The 14,099-nt window shown below is 51.7% G+C and overlaps 1 protein-coding gene across 3 annotated transcripts in view; it reads left to right on the top strand.

The window, feature by feature from the left end:
• Positions 1-14,099, top strand: part of Ryr1 (ryanodine receptor 1) — a 132,380-nt gene that overhangs the window by 66,337 nt on the left and 51,944 nt on the right. For 2 of the 3 annotated variants that reach the window (XM_087570298.1, XM_087570240.1), the window contains exons 61-70: positions 535-584; positions 992-1,052; positions 1,244-1,482; positions 5,252-5,333; positions 5,832-5,962; positions 7,288-7,620; positions 7,713-7,953; positions 10,613-10,700; positions 10,839-10,931; positions 13,167-13,337. In XM_087570298.1, coding sequence (XP_087426424.1) covers positions 535-584; positions 992-1,052; positions 1,244-1,482; positions 5,252-5,333; positions 5,832-5,962; positions 7,288-7,620; positions 7,713-7,953; positions 10,613-10,700; positions 10,839-10,931; positions 13,167-13,337 — 1,489 coding nt within the window. 3 annotated transcript variants of the gene reach the window in all.

Below are 14,099 nucleotides of genomic sequence, written 5' to 3'. Positions count from 1 at the left end.
AAGAGGTTCCCAGGACTTAAGTGAAACAAACCAGTCATTCAGGCAAAGACAGCCTCTCCTCCATCACCTCTACTGGCCAGTCATTACTGCCCTGTGTGTTCTTGCAGTGTGGAAGACTGAACTTTACATATGGGAAATGTGTGAGCCACCGAGCCACGCCCCCAGCCCCTCATTGGAGGATTCTAGGCAGGGGCTCTACCACTGAGCCACGCCCCCAGCCCCTCACTGGGGGATTCTAGGCCAGGCTCCACCAGGCAGGGGCTCCACCAGAGTCACAACCTGAGCCCCTCACTGGGCATTCTAGGCCATCCCTCACATTAATCACATCACTGAGCCATTCCTGCAGCCCTTGCCTGTGACGGTCAAGCTTGGCCATCTCTTTACCCCTCACTCTGCATGCTGTCCCGCTCTGTGCTCTGCCCCCTCCCTGTCCTTTGGTTCCTGTCTCCTCTGATCACGTCACCACTGCCTTTCATCTTGATCTCCTCACTCCTTGTTCCCTTGTCCTTCTGTCCCTTTCTCCTCTTTCCTCAGCCTCTTCTGTAAACTTGCTGCTCTTGTCCGCCACCGAGTCTCCCTCTTTGGTAAGTTGCCCCGCCTCCGAGCCTTTCTGCCAACTCTCCGGCTTCCTTTATCTACACCTGGGAGAAAGAATTCCTGGCTCAGCCTTTTATAACTTTCCCCCCTGACCATAGACTGGATCATCCTGGGGATGGGTAGGTAGCCATGCAGTCACTGTCTCACACAGGGACAGCCCTGACAGGTCAGCGCTAGATGGAAGACAAAAGAGGGAGAAAGGAAGGGAGGACAGCCAGTGCTGGGGTGGGGATAGCCAGGGGGACTGTGGGAGCTCGGGAGGGTTAGCTATGTCGGATAGGATAGCATGAACCTAGCCAGAAAGCGGAGTCAGACAGGAAAGGATTGGGATGGACATATGGTGGGTTCTGGCCTTGAGGCCCCTCCCTCATCCTGGCCCGAATTCCTTTCCCAGGGACGGATGCCCCAGCTGTGGTCAACTGTCTTCATATATTGGCACGTTCCCTGGATGCCAGGTACAGCTTGGGGGTACCCACACACACTTGAATCATGTCCCCCAAACCAGTTCTCCTATACTCTCTGAAATCCAGCCTAGGTGATTTGGTGACACTTTGTCTCAAGAAGAAGAAAGCGGAATGGAAGGAGGGGAGGGAAGGAGCAGGAAGACCCTGTTTCTAGAGCTGCAGCTCTGTACCCCACCTCCTAGGACGGTGATGAAATCGGGCCCTGAGATCGTAAAGGCGGGTCTGCGCTCCTTCTTCGAGAGTGCCTCGGAGGACATTGAGAAGATGGTGGAGAACCTGCGGCTAGGCAAGGTGTCCCAGGCACGCACGCAGGTGAAGGGTGTGGGCCAGAACCTCACCTACACCACAGTGGCTCTGCTGCCTGTCCTCACCACCCTCTTCCAGCACATCGCCCAGCACCAGTTCGGAGATGATGTCATCCGTAAGGACTCCTGACACCCAGGGGCATGGGTGGGGCGTCAGCTTGGCAGAGTCGCCTGGTGTTAGAGCCAATGCTTTCTTGTTGTGAGCCAAAGCACACAGTGAACTGTAGGGAACCAAAGGTGTTAACTAAAGCGGGAATTCAAAAATCCTCAGGGTGGTGCATACCTGTAAGTAATCCCAGCACTCAAGAAGCTGAGGCAGGAGGACGACTGCAAGTTTTAGACCAGCCTGGGCTATATAGTGAGTTCTTAGCCAACCTGGGCTACTGGATGAGGTCTTGACTTACAAAAAAGCAAAAGAAAAGCAAGGGCCGAGGATATGCATCTCAGAGGTACAGTACTAGGCAGTGAAGAAAGACTCTCCTATAGCATTCACAGTGAAAGGCTAAAAGCACTCAGTGGTAGAGCCCCTGCCTAGAATCCCCCAGTGAGGGGCTGGGGGCGTGGCTCAGTGTTAGAGCCCCTGCCTAGAATCCCCCAGTGAAGGATTGGAGGCACGGCTCAGTGGTAGACCCCTGCCTAGAATCCCCCAGTGAGGGCATGGGGGCGTGGCTCAGTGGTAGACCCCTGCCTAGAATCCCCCAATGAGGGCATGGGGGCGTGGCTCAGTAGTAGAGCCCCTGCCTAGAATCCCCCAGTGAGGGGCTGGGGGCGTGGCTCAGTGGTAGAGCCCCTGCCTAGCATGCACAGGATGCTGGGTTCCATCCGCAGCACCACATATACACACAAAGCAGACTCAGCTACTCACACCAGAGGCCCAGTGACTGTAAATCACTGTAACTCACACAAGCTAGATGTTTCTTTCTCTTGAATGTTGCACTCTCCAAAGTAGATCCAAAAAGTCCTAAGGTCAGAACCTCAGTTCCTTCTGTCTCATGACCCTGCCTTCTCTGAAGCCATGCCTTTCCCTCCCATGCCTCACTGGAGGAGGCTAAAAGAAAGGAGCAGTTGTCGTGTGCAGTTCCTATAAGGAACAGTCTAGACGTGGCCTTGTTAGTCAGAATCTCTCACTGCGGTGGACTGCCTGAAAGAAGCAATTCAGGTCGGGCAGTGGTGGTGCACGCCTTCAATCCCAGGACTCAGGAGTCAGAGGCAGGCAGATCTCTGTGAGTTTGAGGCCAGCCTGGTCTACAGAGCTAGTTCCAGGGCAGCCAGGGCTGCCCAGAGAAACCCTGTCTTGAACCCCACCCTGTATCCCTAAAAAAAGCAATTTAGATGGAAGATGGATCGATTTGGCTCAGAGATTTCAGTCATTTGTCAACCTGGCCCCATTGCTTTGGGTGGCCTCATGGCAGCGGGGGCATGTAGCAAGCTGCTGACCTCTTGAGAACCAGGAGTCCGAACCAGGAGTCAGAGACTCGGAGACAAAGAGCCAGGGGGAAAGACGTACTTTCTAAATATCCTGCCTCCAATGACCTATTTCCTTCATCCAGACCCTACCTCCTATCAAGTTATGAATAGGACCCATTCGTGAGGTTAGAGCTCTTGTGATCCAATCAGATCGCAACATCTCTGAACATCACTGCCTTGGGGCACAGTCTGCAGCATGCGTGCCCCACGGGAAACACCATAGCAGGCCCTATTGCTTCTGGGGAAAAGGGGGGGGGTGTTCTGCAGTGAGCTATTGTATAGCCACTCCTGAGCTCACTGTTTATTTGAAATTAGAATCTTTTCTAGTTTGGGCTTTGTTTGTTTGTTTGTTTTTTCATTTATTTCTTTATTATGTGTCTGTGTGTGGTATAATTGTGCCAATATGGTGCATGTGTGGAGGTCAGAAGACAATCAGAGAGAGTTAGCTTTCTCCCTCTACCATTTCCAGGACCAAACTCAGGTCATCAGCTTGGTACAAAGCTATCTTGCTGGCCTTCATTTTGTTTGTTGAGACACAGTCTCATATAGCCCAGGCTGGCCCTTGAGTCTTTATTTTTTTATTTATTCATTTATTATATATAAGTACACTGTAGCTGTCTTCAGATACATCAGAAGAGGGCATTGGATCTCATTACAGATGGTTGTGAGCCACCATGTGGTTGCTGGGAATTGAACTCAGGACCTTTGGAAGAGCAGTCGGGTGCTCTTAACTGCTGAGCCATCTCTCCAGCCCTTGAGTCTTTTTATTGTTGTTGTTGTTTGTTTTTTGTCTATTTCAGACAGGGTCTCACTGTGTAGATCTGTCTGTCCTGGAACTCACTGTGTACACCAGGCGAGGCTTGAGCTCACAGACATCCTTCTGCCTCTGCCTCCTGTGTGCTGGGATTAAAAGGTGTGCAGCACCATGCCTAGCCCAGGTCTTCAACTCTTGATCCATCTCCCAAAACTGAGATTACAGGCGAGTATTGCCACACTCAGCTGCCCTTGACTTTTAAAAATTCATAATCCCAGAGGTTGGGCAGATGACCCAGTGAGGAAAGTATTTACCATTCGAGTGTGGGGACCTGGGTGTGGCTCCCCAGTATCCACATACAGACCGTGTGCAATGGTGTGCTCCTGCAATCTCGGTGCTGGGAGGACAGACAAGAGTATCCCCTGGGCTCGCTGGCAGCCACACCAGCAGAATCTGTGAGCTCCAAAGTCAGTGAGAGATTGTCTCAGAAAACAAGGCGAGCTGGGCCTGTAATCTCAACATAGTAAGTTCCAGGACCGTCAGAGATACATGGTGAGTTCCAATCCAGCTAAAGTTACATAGTGAGATCCTGCCTCAAATTAGTAAATAAATAATACAAAAATAAATGTATGCATAAATACATTCGTAAATAGAAAGGAAGGAAGGAATCAAGCGACTGACTACCTTTGACCTCTGACCTTCACATATACACACACTGGAACATATATATGTACATGTATCACACAAACACACACGTGGAAAAATATAGATGCTGGGACATCATCACTCCTGTTGTAATTTTTTTCTATATATAGTTTTTTTTTTTAATCTTGAGCCTCCCTGCCCCCTGTTGTCCCCTGTTGACAGTTTTGTACAGTTGGTGAGGATCTTACCTTGGCCCTGTGGGAGGGTTGTGGGCTGCCTGAAACCATGCACACATGGAAGAAATGTTTATCAAAGAGATCGGAGGGAAAATAAGCCCCTCCTCTTTAGCAAGCCCCTCCCCTTTAGCAAACTCCTCCCATTTAGTAAACACTCCCCCGTCCCCCTCCCCCATCCTCCTTTCTTCTTTGTTTTTGTTTGTTTGTGTTTTGGGTTGTTTTGGTTTTGTTGTTTTGTCTTGTTTGGTTTTGTTTTTGAGACAGGGTCTTTCTGTGTAGCCCTGGCTGTCCTGGGACTCACTCTGTAGACCAGGCTAACCTGTAACTCAGAGAGCCACTTACCTCCTCCCTACCCCACCCCCCGCCCCTGGCATCATAGCACGTACGTCCTGGGATTAAAAATGTGTGCCACCACTGTGCAGCCTGTGTCCTCTTCTCTAATTACTTTTCAAGAATTAATTTAACTGAGAATCGGGTGTGGTCCAGTGGTAGAACACTTGCCTAGCACGTGTGAGGTGCCATGTTCCACCCCCCACATACAATTCAAACAACAGCAACAATTCCTACCCTGTGCGGAAGGTACTACAATAATCCCACTGTGCAGATAGGGAACCTGAGGCTGAAAGAGAGCTGGTCTTGGCTGAGTTGCAAAGCATAAATGATAAATGGCAGGGAGCTGTACAGCTTTATCTGTTACCTTCCAGCCATGTGGGGACAGAGAAGGTGGTAAGGGGTGAGCTGGCATGGTGGGCACAGCCCAGACCCTCTCTCTCTTCTCTTCAGTGGATGACGTTCAAGTTTCTTGCTACCGAACACTATGCAGTATCTACTCTCTGGGAACCACCAGGAACCCCTACGTGGAAAAGTAAGAAAAACGGGACAGATTATTGGGTTTATATAGGCACTTAGAGGCGATGGAGTGAACGGAGAGGACATGTGAAGTGGAATGGGGGTGCAAAGCCGGACAAGGTAAAATCTTGAACTTGCCACTAAACTAGGGTAGCTGAAGTTCGCGCCAGAAGCCAAGAGAGGGCGCAAATTGCAAAGGCCAGGCAGAGAAACAGAGGCTGTGGGATCTGGGAGAGCGGGATCAGACTAAGGATGCTTGAGTGGCTTCTCTGGGGAACAAGCTTGACCTGGTAGGAGACGTGCAGAAACGGGGCAGCAGCTCGCTGGGGATCACGAGAGAGGAACATTTCAGTCTGCATACAAGTCTTTGTCAGGCACACAGAGAAGGGCACACGAGAGCGGCGCCTGCAACTCTGCTCCAGAGCGGACCAGTAGGGGCGCTCCTGTGCAGAATGGGGATGGAGCTCAAGACTATGGAGGGGCGCTTGGAAAATAACTGCTGCTCTCTTTCCAGGCTGCGGCCAGCCCTGGGGGAATGCCTGGCCCGCCTGGCCGCAGCCATGCCAGTGGCATTCCTGGAGCCTGAGCTGAATGAATACAACGCCTGCTCTGTCTACACCACCAAGTCTCCTCGAGAGCGGGCCAGTGAGTTGCGTGGACTGGGGCAGCTAGCTGTCAGGGTCACAGGAGAGCCACGTTCAGCGTGGAGTGCTCCCTAAATCTGGGCTGTGAGGGGCTGAGAATTCTCCAGGAAATAGTGTTCCACAACGGCCAGACCTTGAGGGGTTCAGGCCATGCTGTAAGGGGCCATCCGAAGCCACTCCACTGGGAGGATTGGGGGGGGTCAGAGATGAAGTTAGGCGCTATGAGGCGTGTTATGGAGTTGGTAACGTGAAGCTCAGGGAGGCAAGTGCCTTCATGAATACTTTTCATTCACAATTAGGGGCAAGACTCAGAGGTGGTGGCCACACAAGCCACAGGAAGACATCCTGTATTCTCAATCTTGGGGTTAGAACCAGGAGTGGGGTTCAGAGAATAGTCAGGAGACTTGTCCTTAGTCATGCTGGGCTCCCCAAACCGAGGTGGGTAGGGTGGCATGAGCTTGGACCCCAAAATCTGGAAGGTAAGATACTGAAGGGCCTTCTTCAGGGCCATCTCCACTCCTTAGAAAGTTCAAGGCCACCCTGGACTACATGAGACTCAGCACCCCACCCCCTTCAAAACAAAAAAAGAATAAATGGCTCACTTCCAGTCCACAGAATGGAACAGTGGGTGATGGACTGTGGGTTTCCAGAGACAAAACCGGAGTCTAGAGATCTGAGACCTAAAACTGAAGGCTCCAGATGGTGGAACTAGCCCAGGCCTTTCCTCTGAGCACTCTGGGGACTGAGATGGGAGGTACTGTCATGAGGCCCACCAGGATTGGAAAGCACTTTTTCCAGCTTGCCACATAACATACCGAGAGTTCAGGTGATTTTAGGAATGGAGGTGTTTAGGGCTCAAGGCTTGCACTTGACCCCATCTGGACAAAAAGTTGGGATTTTTGCCTCAGAAGTTCAGTGTGGAAGTCCCACGTCATTCCAGGCATGATGTCATATACCCTTACTCCTCTGACTCAGGAGGCAGAGGCTGGTGGATCTCTGTGAGTTCAAGGCCAACCTGGTCTACATAGTGAGTTCAAGGCCAGCCTGGTCTACATAGTGAGACCAAGTTCCATACCAGGGGTATCTTTTGGGGTTGGAGTCAAATCTTGCATTTGACTTTAGGGGTTAATAAGTGTGGAGAGGTAAAGTACTTGGGGGTCACGATTTCAGTGGGAGGCCGTGAAAGGTACCTGGGTTGGAAGGTGAGATGGGAGGGAGGGTCTTTTGGAGACTCTTCTAGGTATAAGGTGATTCATAGGTGTCAGGTGGGTCAGGGAAGGTAATGGATTGAGAGCTGGCATATCCTGACCCCTCCCTGCACCCCAGTCCTGGGGCTTCCCAACAGTGTGGAAGAGATGTGTCCAGACATCCCGGTGCTAGAACGGCTTATGGCAGAGATCGGGGGGCTGGCCGAGTCCGGGGCGCGCTACACCGAGATGCCGCACGTCATCGAGATCACACTGCCTATGCTGTGCAGCTACCTGCCCCGCTGGTGGGAGCGAGGGCCTGAGGCGCCCCCACCAGCCCTGCCTGCAGGAGCCCCACCACCCTGTACAGCCGTCACCTCCGATCACCTCAATTCCCTACTGGGGAACATCCTTCGAATCATCGTCAATAACCTGGGCATCGATGAGGCCTCGTGGATGAAGCGGTTGGCTGGTGGGTCTGCAGGACAGTGTTCCCTGGTGGGCAGGGTGCTGGGGCCCCTGGAGGTCAGAGGTCACATATGAGCCACACCCGCTCTCCTGCAGTGTTTGCCCAGCCCATCGTGAGCCGTGCCAGGCCAGAGCTCCTACGCTCCCACTTCATCCCTACTATCGGGCGACTGCGTAAGCGGGCAGGGAAGGTGGTGGCTGAGGAGGAGCAGCTGCGCCTGGAGGCCAAGGCAGAGGCTGAGGAGGGTGAGCTCCTGGTCCGGGATGAGTTCTCCGTGCTCTGCCGTGACCTGTATGCCCTCTACCCACTGCTCATCCGCTACGTAGACAACAACAGGTCAGCATGGCCCCGCCTGTCCTGACTCAGCCTTCCTCAACTGCCGTGGACTCTCGAGTCCACCAAGCCCTTCCAGCTCTTTCTCCCTCCCTAGTCCCTCTGAGCTGGGGAGATGGCTGAGTGGTTAAAGTGGTAGGTTCTGAATCTGAACCACAGAACTCATGAGAAGCTAGCTGCAGCAGCACACATCTGTAATCTCCATGCCCCTGTGGTGAGATGGGAGGTGGAGAAGGGACAGTCTCTGGAAACTTGTAGCCTGCCTAGCCTGAAGCCTGCAATGGTGGCCAACAAGGTGACTCTGTCTCAAACAAGGTAGAAGGCAAGGGCCAGCACCTGAGGCAGTCCTCTGGCTTCCATGTGCATGGTAGCAAATGCCTGCATGCACACAGATGCATACCTACACACACACATACACACACACAGACACACACACAGACACACATACCTACACACACAATATACACACATACACACACAAACACACAGATATGTACACATACATAAACACACACACAGAGATACATATAGACACACAGATACACACACATACACATGCACATAGATACATACATATATATACAGACATACATACACCTATATACACAACATACACACATTCAGATACACACATAGTCGCACACATACACATACATACATAAACACATACACACAAATACATGCATACACATATACAGATACATACATACATACACACATACACTCTACACCTTCCTAGGTTTGTCTCCTTCTGTTTCTTTTTTTTTTGTGTGTGTGTGTGTGTGTGTGTGTTCTTTTTTTCGGAGCTGGGGACCGAACCCAGGGCCTTGTGCTTCCTAGGTAAGCGCTCTACCACTGAGCTAAATCCCCAGTCCCTCCTTCTGTTTCTTAAAACCCTATTGAGGGTCACACCATTCACTATAGGGAGACTTTTTTCCTCTCCAGCATTTTGTCTACCTATGTGTAGAACTAAGTGCCCCACCTTTGTAGTGAAGGACCATGGTCAGGCTTTTCACCACGGAGAGAAGGAAGGAACATAGATGGCATCCCCCAAGAACACAGGTCTTTAAAAAGAAAAAACAAAGTACGTAGATGTCAGCCAGTTGCTAACTAATAAATCAAAAGCACTACTTAGATAGCTTAAACTCTAAGATCCATCCCTGAAAATGATTGTAAGCTTGCCTTGGGCTCTGTGATTGATTAGCTATGTCTGCCATAGGTCAGAAATGGGAGTAGTGGCGTGCATTCTGTATAAATGCCATTCCAGATTTTGACTACACTTGAGCTGTGATCCATCACTACTTAGTCGGCCATACACTATTTTTGTTAGTTTTTGAGAACAAGAATAAACTAGACTGGCAAAGTCACAGCAACCTCTCCTGCATCAGCTTCCCACGTTCAACCGTAAGTTTTGTTAGCAAAATTAGGCTAATTTTCTTTGGCTCACTCTGGACCTAGAAACCTTCATAGACACAAAATTGAATCTAAAAGAAATCTCCACCTCTCTCAGCTTGGTTCTATCCGATTTTTTTTCTTTCTTTTTATTTAAACAGAAAGGGAGGAGAGTTATTACTCACACACCCTGCCCCAAGACACCAAACTACCACAATCTCCTCTGGATCACAGCAAAAGGCTTCGCCAGCCTGTCTGACCCCTCTCTCCTCTACCTCTGCCACTATTTTTTTTTTAATTTTTAGGCTTAGAAGAGAATTCCATGCCTGGTTTGGGCTATCAGGATGGAATTCTGGTTCACACAGGGAAACAGGACTGCTGAGCAGAGTCTGGCTCTACTAAGGACATTAAGCCACCTGTCACACAACCACACCAACAGTGCCCACTACACAGCATACATGTGCCATGCTCCTTCTGTTCTGTTTATGACACACAGGTCCTCTCTCCGTTGCTCAGGCTGACTTTGGACATGCTCTGTAGCCTAGGCTGGCCTCAGACTCATGGGTCAGCCTCCTGCACTGGAGGTCACCAGCTGTACGAAGAAAGCTTTACTGTTCCTCTAATACTGGATAATGCAGCCTTCCCACTGTGTACAGCGTAATATAGAGCTCGTCCTTTAAAAGACAGCCATGTACCACAAAGACATTTATCCTTTCACAGCATTGGCTTTGCACAGTTCATAGTGATTAGAATATTAAAGAGAAAACTCCAAGCTGGGTCTGGTGATATATGTCTCAAGTAGCTAACACAGGAGGATTGCTATGAGTTCCAAGTACCCCTGGGCTGATTCTTTTTTTAAAGTTCTGGGAGTGCATGGTAGTACAAATCCCAGTACCCAGGAGGCGGATCTCTGTGAGTTTGAGGCAAGCCTGGGCTACACAGTGAGCTCCAGGCCAGCCTGGGCTACAAAGTAAGATCCTGTCTGAAAAGCCTAAAGTTTTAATGTTTCACTGAACTGATCAGATTCCCTTAAAACACTCCGTCCCCTCTATTGGATGTGTCTTGGTTCCCATGAGCAGCTCTCTTTTTTTTTTTTTTTTTTTTTTTTCTTTCCGGAGCTGGGGACCGAACCCAGGGCCGTGCGCTCGCTAGGCAAGCGCTGTACCGTTGAGCTAAATCCCCAACCCCCCCATGAGCATCTCTGAGCTCTCTGGGTGAGCCCCTTCCCTGAGGGTCCCTGTGCCCTTATCCATTCCTTCCTGGCCCCCAGAGCACACTGGCTGACAGAGCCCAATCCCAACGCGGAGGAGCTGTTCAGGATGGTGGGAGAAATCTTCATCTACTGGTCCAAGTCCCACGTGAGTCCCCAACCCTGTGTGAACCTCCACTCATGTCACAGTCTCCACCGGTACCACTCTCCTTAAACCCAGAGGCAGGGCACGTAGGCGTCTTCTGCCGGTCTCAGGGTCTGAGCCCCACGCTGCTTCCCCCACCAGAACTTTAAGCGTGAAGAACAGAACTTCGTGGTCCAGAACGAGATTAACAACATGTCCTTTTTGACCGCTGACAATAAGAGCAAAATGGCCAAGGTGAGTGTTTTGCAGAACTGAGGGGTGGAGCGGGGAGCACCTGCAGGACTGCATGGGGGTGGGGAGCACCCTCCAGGACTACCTTCTTGCCCCTCCCAGTCACCTGTGGCTTTGGTCATATCCCCTTTAGCCCTCAGGGACCATATCTCCCCATCCATCCACCCTTCCTTTTCCTCCTCTCCCTCTCCTCTTCCTCACAGTCTTCCCCATATCCCTCCCGTGTCCTTCCCTTCCTTCTTTCCCTATTACACTCCTCCTTCTCCTCCTCCTCCTCTTCCCCTTCCTCCTCCTCCTCCTCCTCAGCCTCCTCTTCTGTCTGTCACTCCTTCCTCTATCTCTTGTCTGTCTCCATCCTGTTTACTCATTTCCTCCCCTCACCCACCCCGGTTATCCCCCCATTACTTTCCTTCCACAATGGCCCTCTCTGGGGTCCTAAAGAACAGCATCCCCCTGCCCACCCACCCCCCCGCCCTTCCAAATCAAGGTCTGGAAACGCCCAGCTCCAGGGTGGGAGGTGGGGCAGAGGAGCCAGGGTAACTTGGAGTTGGGTCTGGGGCTCTGTGTCGAGCTGGGGTAACCCTTCTTGTCTCTGTCGGCAACCCGTTGAAGCAGGCAGGAGACATACAGGTCAGCGCCACATCTGGAACCTTCTGCATGGCTTTTGGCAAATACCTTTTCCCACTCAAAGCCCCACCCTCTCAACCCCCCTGGTTTTGTCCCTGTCCCCCACCCTCTCAAACCCCCCTGGTTTTGTCCCTGTCCCCCACCCTCTCAAACCCCCCTGGTTTTGTCCCTGTCCCCCACCCTCTCAAACCCCCCTGGTTTTGTCCCTGTCCCTCACCCTCTCAAACCCCCCTGGTTTTGTCCCTGTCCCCCCACCCTCTCAAACCCCCCTGTTTTTGTCCCTGTCCCCCACCCTCTCAAACCCCCCTGTTTTTGTCCCTGTCCCCCACCCTCTCAAACCCCCCTGTTTTTGTCCCTGTCCCCCACCCTCTCAAACCCCCCTGTTTTTGTCCCTGTCCCCCACCCTCTCAAACCCCCCTGGTTTTGTCCCTGTCCCCCACCCTCTCAAACCCCCCTGGTTTTGTCCCTGTCCCCCACCCTCTCAACCCCCCCTGGTTTTGTCCCTGTCCCCCCACCCTTTGTCCTTAGCTCCTGCCTTCCATCCTCCTTCCTCTTCGTCTTCTTCCTCCCCAACCACCCACTCCTTCCCCCACTCTCAGCTTTTGACGAATTGTTGGATTATTTCTCTTCCGGTTTGGGTAGTCTTTTCTTGTCTTCCTCTTCTTCTATAGCTTTGTCTTTTTTTTTTTTTTCTTGGTTTTGCTACCAAAAAAAAAAAAAAAATCGACCACTGGCTTTCCCCCGTGCATTGTAGGCTGGGTTCTAGGGGGATGGGTGGGACAGCTGCATGGTTAGGGGCAGCCCTGGCTGTGCACAGGTATATATACGTCTTGGCCTCTGGGGAGAACCCAGTGATGGTAGTGATCTGTGTGACTCTTGCCAAATGTCATCTTTGTGAGCCTCTGATGGCATCCAGCCAACGGACCCCAGGCCTGGGGCTCTTTCAAGCCTCAGCGGTGTTGCATGTGGGGCCTTCGGCAGTGCCTGCCACTTGGGCCACGCTCAGTGTTGCCATGGATGGGGCTCTGGCCGCAGCTTACCACTGGGACTTCTTGTTGGCATGACTGCAGTGGCCCTGGCCCGGGAGGGGTCTGCACCTGAGGCTCCAGAACATGTTGTGGGAGTCTGTGTTCTGTGTCTTGGCTTCCGGATCTCTCCAGATCTATCTTGCACCTTCTGTCTCCTCGTGTCCTTGACTGCCGCAGTCTCTCTGTCTCTCCCTTTCTTCCAGCTTATCTTGTGTCTTGGGGCTCTTTTTGTGGGCCAACATCTTTGTTTTGTTCTTGGAAACTTGGTTTGGGAATGCGAAGTGTGGGGTAGAGCATGGTAGACATTGGATCCTGTGGAGTTCTCTTAGAAAGAATCACTAAAGTTTGAAAAGTGGGGGGGGGATTGATACATGAGGGTTCTAGTTAGAAGTGGGAGTGCCCGGAATCAGAGCAGGGGTGGGGGTGGGGCTATGGTCACGGCTGTGGCACTCACAAAGGCCCAGGGTGAAAATAGGTTGCTTGGCTACTGGGTTAGGATCTGGGTTGTGTAAAACAGCTATAGGTTGTGCTGGGGTGGTGAGGGTGGGGACTTGGGCAAGCACTGAATCCTGTGTCCCCACAGTCAGGTGGCTCGGACCAGGAACGCACCAAGAAGAAACGCCGGGGGGACCGCTACTCGGTGCAGACATCCTTGATCGTGGCCACGCTCAAGAAGATGTTACCGATAGGACTAAACATGTGTGCTCCCACTGACCAGGACCTCATTGTGCTGGCCAAGGCCCGCTATGCGCTGGTGCTTATCCGGGCCCACCCAGGACCCTATTGTTTCTGGGACCCCGGGGAACCCCTAAGATCCAACGGGGACTTTCAGAATCCTGATGTAGAATCCCCGAAAGCTCTGTAGGACCTCAAACACTTGTCAAACCCGCTACACACCATGTCTTCAGCCTTGCCCTAGGATGCTGAGGACTCCATCCAAGAAATCTAAGGATAGGGACACAGTTCAATCCTCAAATGCATCCAGAGACCGATATAGCTTACAGGACTCCAATAAGCTCTGTAGGACTTCATGGGCCTCTCCCCCGAAGCCATGAAACCCATGGTCTCCCCTCCCCCAGGCTCCTGGAGTCTGAACTATCCCCTGAGACTAACTGAACTCTATGTAACTCTCGAATATCCTCACGACTGAAGGGGTCCTATGGGCCCCTTCAGCTTACCTCCTTTTGTCTTCAGGCCTCTGCTGACAGCCAGTGAGCCTTTATGATTCAAAGTCTCTTAGAATCCTAATGTCCCCTTCCCCAGGACCCCCAGTCCCAACCTCTGTGATCTCAAGTTTCCTAAGAATCAATTAATCCAACCCCAGAACTTAAGATAGCCTGGACACCAAGAAAGTCCCTTAGGGCCCATTTCTCTCTTACATAAAATGGCAAGAAGATCCTTTTCAGTCTCAGGAGCCCTAAGAAGTCCCTTAGAAGCCCTAAGAAGCACCCCCTGTGGGATGCTGGCACAAGGCCCCTCTAAGCACCTGACAACTCTCTACTCCACCCCCACCCCA

The sequence above is a fragment of the Rattus norvegicus genome, chromosome 1 (assembly GCF_021556685.1).
Source record: "Rattus norvegicus strain SHRSP/BbbUtx chromosome 1, alternate assembly SHRSP_T2T, whole genome shotgun sequence".
Taxonomy (NCBI): Eukaryota; Metazoa; Chordata; class Mammalia; order Rodentia; family Muridae; genus Rattus; species Rattus norvegicus.
Note: the sequence above shows the minus strand (reverse complement) of the source record. Positions and strands in the feature narration are given on the sequence as shown.